This window comes from Arvicanthis niloticus, chromosome 4 (genome assembly GCF_011762505.2).
Source record: "Arvicanthis niloticus isolate mArvNil1 chromosome 4, mArvNil1.pat.X, whole genome shotgun sequence".
In the NCBI taxonomy this organism is placed as follows: domain Eukaryota; kingdom Metazoa; phylum Chordata; class Mammalia; order Rodentia; family Muridae; genus Arvicanthis; species Arvicanthis niloticus.
The window spans coordinates 109,808,146-109,821,221 of NC_047661.1; the positions used below are offsets into that span (position 1 = coordinate 109,808,146).

Below are 13,076 nucleotides of genomic sequence, written 5' to 3' on the forward strand. Positions count from 1 at the left end.
GAGACAGACCACATTAGATGGTGTGATGTCCTGCCATACTCATATGGTTTCAGCTCAGTAAATAAAGGTCTCATAAGGATCACCGATCTGATAGATTTTTCTCCCTTAAAGATCAGTACACAGAGGTACATCATGGTCAAAATGTGCCCTAATATTCCTGTCACATCTCTGGGGACACTGAATAACTGCTAAGTCATTGTTTTGACTAGAAAGAAAAACAAGTCTCCATATTCAGAGCAAAAACAGTTCTTTGATCCCCTGAGGCCATGCTTCTCACCTTTGAGTGTATTCTAAAAATGTACTCAGCGTTATCCTAACTGTTGCAGCTGGGATTCTAAAAGCTCAACGGTACTTTCTTGTTCTTGCAAAAATATTGATCTATCCAAAGCTAGGAGGCAATTAACCTCATTACTAATTGTATGTTTCATACACAAGTGAATTACACTGACCATCAAGGGCCAACGTCTGGACTAATAAGGACAAGTTTAGATGCTAAGAGAACAGCTGTTCTAGAAAGCAATGAGGACAAAGCCAATCCAAGGTCTATCGTTGACAGAAATTTTCTTAATATAAGAATGCCTTTGAATCCTTGAGTGCCATCTGTCATTTTTGACATGGTGTCTTGCCTTCTCCTCTAGGCCGTCTTCCTTAGGAAAAAGGTGACAAAATGCATTCAAGAGCAGAGAAGAAAGAACAGCTGTAAAATGACTGTTAGAGAGTTCCCATAATTCCCAGCCACTCCATGGACTGGATTTGGGAAGATTGGAAGGAGGTAGGGAGTGCAAATATGAAGAGAATCTCATTTGCAAAGCACGGTTGACCTTGGAAGAGAAAGCGTTGCTAAAAGCTATGTGAAATCCCTCACTGCTTATTAATAGAACCTAGAAGGAATGAAGGTAGAGTTTATAAAGATCTACTGGAAAGGACCCTCAGCCATCACATACACATGCAGAACAAAACCCACCAGGCAAGAGCTCCAGAGGAAAACAACTCTCAGTTTGCCCCAAACATTGTATGGACACTAGTCAATTATTCAACAAGTTCAAAACATTAAATTCCTGCTGTAATTAACAACAGTGTAAAGTACCTCTGATTCTTATCTAAAAGGCTATCTGGTAAATGTTCTCTTGAACACTAAACTAAAAATCATTTCACGTGGCTGAATTTCTCCTTGTGGTACCCATATATGGCAGGAAAGACATGGCCATTGCCACTGAATCAGCTCAGGCTAAATGAATTGACCAATTTCAGTAAAAATGTCTTGGTTCAGGCCAATGTTCAATCTACTCCTCTGGATTAAGAAAGAAGAGGGAGGCCAGTGTGTGAGGTAATTTGGAAATAGGAAAGAGAGGTTACGATAAAGTGCTAAGCAGAAAGGAATGAGGCTGAAAATGGGGTTCAAATGCATTATGGTACTTAGGGATGTTCTAAGGATAAGTGCCTCGAAGAAACAGTCTATCATTTCCAAAGGAATCTGCTAGAGGATTTTACAATACAATAATCTCTTTATTCCATTACTTGCTGTATACTCTGAAGCTTTAATGAAGTATTGCTACATCTAAGAATTTTTAAAAAATTTTTGGCTTATTTTGCAAAACTTGGCATTGCCATAATTAAAATTTTAACTAATAATGAACTATAGTCAAAAAAGGCCAACATTGATAAATTGATACCCACTTAGTGAACGAAGTGAAATAAATAACAATGCCTTCCAAGAATTGTCTGGCAAGAACTTGCTTCATTTTCTGTCTCTGGGAACATCCGGTTCAGAGGAATTTCTCAAGTATTCCTTTCATCTCTCACTAATTGCCTTTATTTCTAGAGAAGCCCAGAGGAAGGGAAGTGTCTGCCTATGCATCTTTGAATCTCTATCCAGCTTTTGTTTATCATAATTAAGCACTCTGTGTTTGCACTTTAAAACTCTTCCTTGAGCTGGAGAGATGGCTCAGAGGCCAAGAGCGCTGACTGCTTTTCCAGAAGTTCTGAGCTCAATTCCCAGTAATCATATGGTGGCTCAAAACCATCTGTAATGGAATGTGATGCCCTCTTCTGGTGTGTCTGAAGAGAGCGACAATGCACTCACATACATGAATAAATAAATACTTTTTTAAAAAGCATTTTTAAAAACATCTTCTTTTGGGTACTGGTGTCATTTTTCAGTTTACTTGAAATTTTGCTCTGTGTTCATCGAGACAGAATGGAATTTAGGGCAAAACCAAGTCAGACTTTTAAGATCACATGAGAAGCTGTTACTATTCATTTGGAAAGGTAGATAGTTTTGTTTTCTTGTTAAATAGCTATCTGTAGCAGGATGCACAATGGAGCTTGGGTTTCTCTTTCTTCAAAGACGGAGACCATGGCCACTGAAGAAAAGCTACAGCATTTTTCCGCGGCAGAAAGCTGAACAATACTCTCGGAGTGTTGGAGATCTATGCAAAGAACATGAAAGTTGGCTTGGTGAGCTCCCACTGGCCAGATTCCAGATGGTGGGAATATTAAGAATGGTGATGTCAATGAATAATAATTGAGCAACAACAGAACCTATGGGTTTGAAGAGATTCCGAAAACAGAAGAGACTTGCTGCTTTCTTGTAGAGGATGCCAGGTAGTATGTGAGGTAAGAACAGGTATAAAATGTCAGTAGTTACAGATGGAGTTCATTCTTCCTTCTTTTCAATTTAAATTCTCAGGTTAAAAAAAAAAAAACAGAAAAAGATAGAGGGAGGAAGAGAGAAAAAGAGAGAAAGAGGGAAGAGTTTGATAATATGGATATCTAGACTGACATTCTTTGAACTGTTACTCGTTTTTTTCAAGGTTTTTTTTTTTTTTAAATAGAGGTTGAGTACAGATGTTAGAATAAGACAGATGGGGAAAGAAATGAACTATAAAGATTACACAGTTACCTTCTCCTCTCAAAGGTAGATGAAAAGCTAAAAATTTACCACATTGTCTTTTTCATTTTACTTAATAGAAAATTCACATCACTGGGATCAAACTTACCCACAGGTTTACCGCGAGAATTGAAAGGAACTCTAAAGTGAGAGTTACACAGAGCAACAGCCATCTCGTCATAGGTGTTCATTAAAACGGCATCCTAAGGCTGGCAAAGAGGAAAAGTCCTTGGCAAGACAAAGTACAAGAACTGTGAATATAAAGAATGAATAAGACTAATCCCTCGTCCTGTTCTGGGGCAGGTAGGTCCGGAAGGAGAGATGGGAGCAAGCACAAATGTCTTGAGACTAAAGGACCCAGGAGGGGCAGGGATCGGTCATGTGAGTTTAGGAAAGTTACAGTGTTGGAGAGAGCAGTGCTGACTGACTCAAAGATGCTTACAAGACATAAGATAGTATAATGCAATAATTCCTCAGGATCTAATGAAACACATTATAGTATTTCAATTAGCTTAAATTTACTGTATCTATTTTAGTAGATTTGACCCTCTCCAAGGGGATGCATGGTTACTGAGGCATCATTGCAAAGGACAGAAAAATGTAGCCATGATGTGAATTTTCTATTAAGTAAAATGAAAAAGACAATGTAGCCATCTTTTCCTTCTTCAGTAACAAAAATCCCTATGTTCAAAAGCATGTGAATCAAGGAACATCTTCACTGTTTCAAAAATCAAATCAGTACTAGGACTGTACCTACACTGATATGATGTGGAATCTCTGTGATTTTGACCATTTGTGTTTTTTTTTTTTTTTGTTTTTTTTTTTAAAAGAAAATTACTAACTGTTCCCAACTTGACTGATAGAAAACCTTAGGCAAACCTTGAGAACCTAAATGCCCATTAGTACAAAATTGGTTAAATGAGAGAGGGCACAAGGGTCCTTCTCTCTTTAGTATGTGGACGTCAATCCAGGCCTATAAGCCACCATTCGAGGCCCTCCCTAGACTGTGATTCTGGGATGGTGTTCTCCCTCTATTCACTCATTGGCTCCCTTCATTTGGCTTGCACGTGGGCTAGCATTCAAGCCATATCCTATGTCTGAATTCTTCCCCAACCATTAGCTTCATCTCCAATCACATAAGGTTGACTGGTTCCCAGGAAGCAACAGTCAAAAGGCTCTGCGATGTTTGTCATGTGGAATGCCACTCTTCCCTTGTCTGTTAGACTCACAGATAGACAGGCTTCAGGGCTCAATTTTACCTTCACTATCTCCAAATGTTGCTTTAGCCTCTTGTACTAAGTACAGCCCTCCTGGGGGCTTTTACTAAGCCTCTATGTATATGACTGTTATAAATCACAAATGCATACATTTACATATACATATTTCACAGTATATTTTAAGAGTTTCACAAATCTAGCTCCCAGACCTTGAGTTCCTTAAATATACAAAAGTTCCTTTGAAACACAACACAGTCTTCTGAGGAAGACAGCCATGACAGGTATACAAGGAGTTGAAAGAACACAGCAGAATGTCTCTGCATGGAGGTCAAAGACAGAAAGATGCCAGAGACTGCCTTCAGGATTGAGCACTGAATCTGAAAGGAGTAGGAATTTATCATGTGGGCACAGGAGGGGACTCTGAATGAGCAGGAGAAAGATGGCCAGAAAGCAGCAGAACCCCTACATCTGAAGGGCCAGTGCACCAGAAAAGGAAGGAAGGAAGGAAGATTATTCTCAGCAGAGCGAAAACATGTAAATTAAGTTCCTTTTTGAACCTTAAGAGAGAGAGTTAATGAAATATAAAGTTACAAGAGAGGCAAAGATGTTCATTTTCACAGTAAATTGTCCTTTCTAAATATCTGCTCACTGAAGTTATATTTCCTGCATATTTTTGTTTTGGGTTTTTCAGACAGGGTCTGTACAAAACCCTGCCTGGCCTGGAACCTGATACATAGACCCACTTCTGCCTCCCAAGTGCTGAGATTAAATGTGTGTGCCACCAGGCCTGGCTTCTATATAATTCTGGATTCCTATAATATAGAACTTCCTATCCCTTCACATTTACAAGTGTACTGAACTGACTGGACACATGCCTCAGAAGCTGCTCCACTGGGTGTAACGGTGTCTACCGCATTGGCTCACCTTCAGGGGCGAACACTCCAGCAGGAGAAATAATGTTGGTCCACAAACCACCAGAATAGCAGAATAGCAGAGGGTGCATGAACCAGGGTCCATGCAAATGTAATAAGAGTGTAGAGAAGGGACAGAGATCGGCTGTGACAGTAGAGATAGCATGCAAAAAAAAAGTGCTTGTGAGCTGAGGCTAAGGCATACAACTCCAAAAGCAACCCAGCCTGTCCTTCCCAGCAACCACCCACTTTCCTGCAAACATTTCGTCTATAATTAGAAATGCTAGTGACATCAAATAGAAGAAGCTAACCAGGGGGAAAGGGAATCTGCTTATGGAGGATGACTTTTCCGCCCTTGGTATAAAGAGATGCTGAGTCATCGCTTCCATTCAAATGCGGGCCAAAGGGAGAGCTGGAAGCATTTCCACACCAACCGAACAAAAGCTTTTAGGAAACACTTCAGCAAATAGGATATGATTTTGCCTACGGCACATTCTTCTACTTCAAGATGATCCTCTGTTATTAATTGTTGTGACAATTAACAAGTTGGCTGGAAACAAGTTGGTCCAAGAGCAAGAAGGAAGACATAAGTAGTCAGTAGTGGGGGACCCCAGAATCACCCTGTGCGTGCCAGTCTCTGGACTACATCAGATTTTTTCATTTCAACGACTCACAAGTGTTCCACATTTAACACCTCCCAAACTGACGTCAACATCTGCACCTTCTCCCGAGTCCTCTAGTTCACCAAAGGACACACGGGAAACTTTCGAGTCCTCATCGATTCATTCTTCTCGATTCGTTCTTCTTCACTGTCTTCCACAACAGCCACTCTGTTGGAATGAGTATGCGCCAGTCCCTGAGCTAAGTGCTCTGTAAATATCTTCTCATTTAATCCTTACTTAAAATTTCAGTGAGGTAGGAGTCTTATCTGCCTTTTGCTAAAATGAAGTTGTACTCGGAAAAGATCCTCAGGAAACCCCGTCCCACCACTGCTCTCATGCCATGAATCCCCATCCGTTCTGCTTCGGGATTTTTCAGTGCCTTACTATCCTTTCTAGTCCCACCACTGCTTACAACCATGGCTAACTTTTCACCTCGCGCTATAAAAACTCCAGGTCTGAATCTCAAATAGTTAGTCTTTAAACTGCCAAAGAGGAAGTTCCAAAATTAGCCCCAAACCTCAAATGTCTGCACGTTCCAGGCATTTGCCTTGAAGGAAGTGAGCCTGGGTAAAACTGAGCGCCTGCTCCTTCCATCCGGGCTGCTGCTTAATGCACTCTAGCCCACGGGTTCCCGGAAGCAATGCCAAGTTACCGATTTTCAACACTGTCTGTGAAATCCACGTTTCCTTTGAAACACTGACAATTTCAAAAACAAGCTAAAACATCCTGACCAGAAAGAAATTCACTTTTAGGTTAGGTTTGGCTCATCAGGCCAGCTCATGTGCTCTAAAGTAGTTGCAATTTCCTTGATTAAAGTCTATACCCTGGTCCTGTATTACTCTGTGGTTAAGGTTAATCTACTTAGTATGACATCAAAGGCTCCTGAGACATTCCTACTTGCTTTTCTTATCAGACATCCTTCAAGCATTTACCCCTCTGCCGAACTGGGATGCTCACACTTCCCGGAATGTGCTCATTTTGGCTTCGGAGATCTTTGTGCGGTTTTCTGTTTTCCAAAAGTGCCCTTCACTTGCCTTATCCAGGACAACTTACTGGGCGGTCACTCCTGGTCTACGGTTCTGTCCACTGAGGGGCACATTCACAGTGTCCAACATCATTTACATCACATTACAGTACATCTCTCTCCTCCAGTGCTGTCATGGACCTTAACCACGATGCTGAGCGGAGCTCAAGATCAAGCGTATAATTCTATAAGTATTGAACAGATGAATTAACTGAACACCGTGGAGCCTACGGACCTCTTATTGCTTTGACTCAGAAGGGATAGATTCTTCTCCTGAGCTTCTTCAATTCTTCTTAAATTGTCATTTATTGTTATTGGGGGAGGGGAGCCACACATGTGAGGGCACGAGTTCTTTCCTGTCTACTTTATAAAGGTTCTGGGAGTCGAACTCAGGTCACCTGCCAGGTGACATGCACCCACGGAGCCAGTCTGTCTGCCTACACTCAACTTTTTCCTGTGTTAGAATTATAAAAGGACAAAGACCAAAATCGTCTATAACTGAGTTCCTTAAGAGCAAAGGTCCATGCTCTGTTCATCTCTGTGCACCCGGCTCCTAACTTTAGCTCCTGGTAAATCACAGTAACTGTGAATGCTAAGGTTTCATAGGGCAACTCTACTTTCTTCTTCAAGTGAAAGCACTGTGAGCTAACCAAAACCGTTCCACTAAGGGCTTCATGCAAAGACACTATCCACAACAGGACAAAGAAGTGGTGCCAACTGAAGACAGTACTCCAGCAAAGGGCTTTATTCTAGCAATGAACTAGAAAAATGTCCTACTTCCTGTTAACTCTTGCAAAAGATGGACGTGGAAAGCAAAAGGCAATTTAAACCTGCGATGCTCTTCACCCTACACTGCAGGGAAACACAGCTCAGAACTCTGCTTGCCACCTACGCTTGGACGAACACATTCGTCAAAATCCATTTAAGCATTAGTTGGCATGTCACTGTGGATGGGGGGAGTGTCACTGGTACCACCCCTAGATGAAAAGCTGCAGACAGCGGCTACTGAGAGAGGAAGAACTGGTCTTCCCCAAAGAGGACCCCCCAAATGGTTATCCAGTATCATGTGGTCAGCCTTAAAGCCATACACACACAAGCAATACTACATGGACCCAGTAGGTTATATTTATATGTTATTTGCATATACATATGCAACAATAATTAAAGAAAAAGACTATCAATATGGGAGGGGGGATAGATAAGAGAGGTTAAAGGAAGCAGAGAATAATGTAATTATATCTTACTTAAAGAATTTAAAAAGGAAATTGTTCTCCAGTGTTGATTTGGCAGCCACAACTGTAATCCTAGTCCTTGGGTTCAGGGGAGAGGTCAAGGCAGGAAGAGTCAGAAGTTGATATCAGCCTGGACTACATAGAGAGTTTGTTTAAAGCTGACCTGGAGGTAAATAGAGACTTCTGACTACCTGATAGGGAAGAAGGTGAGGGACGGAGAGGGGGAGGGATGGAAGGAGGAGAAAAGAAAAGAAAAAAAAAGAAAAGAAGAAAAATTGATCTGTAGCCAGTAGTTTGCTTATGGCCAAAAACATGCCCCCAAAAATGTACTATTAATTTTTTCACCAAATGTTCTTATTGAAATCCTACCTTTGAACCATTTCCAGGGACATGGGACCCCTCCTTCAGCACCCATGTTGAGTTGCCTCCTTAGAACTGACTGCACGTTGTAGTTTGGTATTACCTCACCCAAATTGTTCGCTGAAGTTGTGAAGGTCTTGCTAAGTGACCTTACTCAGTGCACAAACATGTTAACCAAGGAATATTTTTACACCAAAGCATCAGGATGAAGGTATGGTCAATATACAGCTTGTTATCTGATATAGTAAAGATATTTCTTACCTGAATTGTTCCACGGAGAATTAATAAACATGATACATAATTTCCACAGGTTAGTGGTGGGCTGGTGTTAGTAATTTATTTCACTTGATAGACTATATATATTTATATATTTGCTTCTTTATTAAATATTTAAATGGTCTTTCAGGTTAGAGTGGAGGTCAGTTCATTAGATTTATAAAACAAGAGGGAGAAATAAAGATCAAAAGGGAAAAGTTTAACCTAACAACTCAGTTAAAGTTAGCTTAGAATAACTGAAAGGAAAAATAAAACAAAACACCCCACTTCTTTGTGTAATAGAATTTTCTCCCAACCAAATAAGACACTCAAAACCAAGTAATGTTAAGTCTTTTTTATAGCTTTATAAAGTATCATTTAGATGTTATGGCCTTCAAGATATAAATTAGCCAAAATTATGTCAAGAAATATGTTCCTCTAACCTTTGAGCTGGCACCTTATCCTTGCTAGTCTCTGCCTTAAGACGTAGAAAGCTGCAAAACAAATGGCCAAAAAAAGAAATTCCAGATCTTTTCTCTGTAAGGAGGCAGGGCGGGTATGACCAACTTGGTACATTCCGGGAGACTTACACACATTCAACTTTCAGTGCTTCTCTGAAACAACAAAAAAAATCTAGGACATGTTTAAAATAGTAATATTTTAGTCATCATTTTGTTATTAGAAAACATTTCATAACAAAAATATTAAGCAATAATTGAAGCTATGCTATTCTTCTATAGTCCAAGTTCTTCTTAAAACATTTTTAAACGTTTGTTTTGTGTATGTGTGTGTGTGTCTGTGTGTGTGTGTGTGTATACTGGGGGGGGGGGGGGGCATGAGCATGTGTACCACAGTGTAAACGAGGAGATCAGAAGTCAACTTGTTGGAGTTCTCCTTCAGCCATGTGGGTCCCAAGGATCAAAGTCAGGTCTCCAGGGCCAGCAGCAAATATCTTTACCCAATGATCAATAGTGACAGCAACCTACATTCCAAATTCTAACGAACTATTTCAGAGCTTTTGAAACACTGTATCTTCCAATATTTCATCTTCAAAACACTGATTGTAGGTCTCTAGAGTCAGTATCTCTTAATCTAAATGAATTTTGGATAAAGCAACTGAAAAAAAACCGACCAACTTTGGCTCAATGAGTACCCAGGCTGGTAGTTCAAATGTCGCCGCGACCGTTCACTTACCTTTTTCTCATATACTGCATGCTCCTTTTCCCCCTCCAGCTTTGGAGAAAACACATTAAAGTTTGTCTTCTTCCCTTTCTCAGCTCTGTCTTCTTGCATGGCTGCTTTGATTGTCAATAGCAACAAGAACTAACTGTAAAACCTTAGCCATTTTGCTTGGAGATGCATTAATATCCAGCTCAATGAAAGTTAAGGGAAGAAACCCAAAACACTACAAATAATGGTCAGTGTTGGACCAGCCTAGAGTCCTGGGGTGAGAGAAGAGATGGTTTTATTACATCTCTCTTTGGATGAACGCCTTCCCTCTTTAAAACATAAAACATCCACTTTAACTTATGATCATCGTTTTGTGTATTTGTCCAACTTAAGGGAGTCTTTTGGGGGGGTAACGGAAGAAAAGTTTGCAGGATTGATTTGACTCAATCAAGGAGATAATCCAGTCATTCATCCAGAATGATCACAAAGGGCAAATGTTACATTTGTTGGCCAGATTTTTGTTCTGTTTATATGTGATTTCTGTGCATGCATGTATACATGCATGTGTGTTGTATACGTGAGTATGGGGGTGTGCATGCCAGTGTAAGCACATGCAGAGGCCAGATGAGGACATTGGGTGTCTTCCTCTATTGTTCTTTGCCTTACTGCCTTGAGATAGGGTCTCTTATTGAACAGAATCTGGTCCTTTGGCGAGGCTGGCTGGCCAGCACACTCCCTCCTGGGATCTGCCTGTTTCTGCCTCCTAATGATGCTGGAGTTATAGGAATGTGCCATCAAGTATGGCTTCTTGTTTTAATCAGTGCTGAGGATTCAAGCTCAGGTCCTCCTGCTTGAACTTACCCACCCACCTATCTCCCAGCCCTGGTTTGCTAGATTTTTTTTTCCGTGTTGGTTATGTTTATAATTTGCAAGTTGTTTCTATTGCCTTTAATTTCAAAATAATTCATCATATGCTGACAGAGAACTATTTGTTTAAATAGGATAATGAAATGCATCAAGTATCGTCTAAAGAAATACTGAAAATAAATCAGAACAAAGCAGAAAGAACATTCTGGATGGCATATTTTAGAAGCTGGGTTTATGGCCATGATTATGCATGAGAAAGAAAATGCAAGAGAATGCTATTTCTTTAATACATTCCATAACCAACTTTGAATAATTTGTCTGCAAAAAATATTTTACATTATTTTAAACAAACAAACAAACAAAAAAGAGTCATTAAAGGATAAAAAACACCATTATTTACAAGCTAGCTGTCTCAGTACCATGCAGCCCAACGGTTCTACATAGTCTATTTCCTCATAATAGCTCAAGGTTGGGTCACAGTTTTCTTAATTAACACAAGGTAACCTGGAAATATTTGATTTGGCAAATTGATTGGTATCAGTATGCAGACCTCTTAAGGCTTCTAGCTTAAATTTCAACCAATGTCCTGCATTCTAAAATTTACATCTTAAAAATCATAGGAAAATTCTTTTTAACTTAAAGAAATATTAAACATGGGACAGAAGGCTTTCTGTAGAAAGTTCCCGAGATCTCATCATCTTCTGATGGACAAAGACATTTTCATATGCAATCTACAGCATGAGTTTTGAAAAGTCGCCAAAAAAAAAAAAAAATACGTTTCCTGCATGTGCTCTGTGTCTTAGTGTTGTGTGAGAAGCCCTGGGATGAAACTCATCTCGAGCTCATGCATCGCAACACAGGAAAACCTGTCCCACTTTTCTCCTGATAATTTGTTCCTCCACGTGGGTGTCAAATACATCGAACATCGCCCTCGAAGCCACTGGCTTGTAGTTCAGGACTCAGTCATCCTTCCTGCCTCCGTTCATCTGAGACTTCTGATAATTCACACTTTGCTACATACTCTTAAAATTAATAAGCACATGGATAAGCTTATGAAACTGTTACACACTAAATAATCTATTAAGTGATTAGCTTTTAGTGCCTGCTGAGCATAGCTTTGTGGAGTTGGAGACAGTCCTGGGGTTCAGTGTTAAAGATGAAAGGGAGATGTACTTTGTTGGTAAAGTCTGTATTTAGCATGCGTGTGAGCCTTGGGCTTGATCTCCAGCAATGGAAAACAATCTTCAGAGCCATGCATGGTGATGTACACGTTTAATAGCAGCATTGACGGGGAAGAAGATATAGAAGGATTATAAGTCTGAGGGCAGTTTCAACTTCATGGTGGGAACAGTAAGGACAAAAAGGAGATGCAAGAAACCAGATAAGGGATGAGGCACAGAACCTGAAGGTAGTAACCCCACACTCACGGTGCCTATCTGCTTGTTTGCAGTTTAATTTATTATAAAGAATTATGAGCCACCCAACTGTTAGGCCACTTAACACCTTTGGAAAGAAACAAAGGAGATACTACACTTTGAGATGGCTGATACAATTACCACATGAGGTAGACACGGAGACACAGAGCCCCTTAAACATGTGGTTCAACAGGCCAGGGGCCAACTCCTTACAGTGACAACTGCGAAGGACAAGCATGACAAGGAAAGGAAGACATGTCATGTAACACTTGAGCTACCTGCCAAATCCTACCCAGCAGCCACAAAGGCTACCACCTCTCCAAAGCTCTCCATATCCCAGCCTTAAATTGTATGGTTCTCATTGTCAAAGACTTGGCATTAATCTGGGGAAATCTCTTCACAGTCAATTAGCGGACTTGGCACAGTTGCACACAAACATGCAGGATGACAGACAGCAGAACACAGGAATGGAAGAAGCCAGAAGAACCCAGCTTTCAGGATGCACCTTCATGACTATTAAAGAATTCATTAGCTCAGAGAACAGAGCATTTAGCAAACCTATACATTATTTCTTTGCAATTTTATACTTTCCTTTCCTAAAAAGCCATTTTAAAACCCAATTTTAAATAGAAAATGAAACAGCATATCATAATTTTAATACCTAGCCATATGTAGATAGATTCTAAGAGAGGGTGAGTAATTTAATTCATTAATGAATTTCAATTCCAATCTGAAAAAAACTCTCAAAATACCAAATGATGTAGAAAACGTTAAGTATCCAATGAAAAAAATAAAATATTAAGTAACATATGCATATCCCAGTAGAGAAGATGCTAAAGAATTTTGGGTCGTGGGAAGCTTATGTTTAGAAAGTCTCCAGGCTCAAGGGATGGCTCAGAGATAAGAGCACATACTGTTCTTGCAGAGGACCTGGTGGGCTCCCAACATCCACACCGAGTTGCTTACAACCACCTGCAACTGCAGATCCAGGAGACCCAGAGCATTTTTTTCTGGCCATTGCAGGTACCTCAATGTACACTCATGTGCATGTATGTACTCCTGCCTCTCCACCC

The 13,076-nt window shown here is 40.2% G+C and overlaps 1 protein-coding gene across 5 annotated transcripts in view; it reads right to left on the reverse strand.

Moving 5' to 3' along the window:
* The window catches only part of Npnt (nephronectin), a 66,562-nt gene that overhangs the window by 39,533 nt on the left and 13,953 nt on the right, over positions 1-13,076 (reverse strand). For 2 of the 5 annotated variants that reach the window (XM_034500158.2, XM_034500160.2), the window contains exon 3: positions 8,995-9,045. The exons of the other annotated variants lie outside the window; for them this stretch is intronic. In XM_034500158.2, the coding sequence (XP_034356049.1) occupies positions 8,995-9,045 (51 nt within the window). The remainder of the gene's footprint in view (positions 1-8,994; positions 9,046-13,076) is intronic. 5 annotated transcript variants of the gene reach the window in all.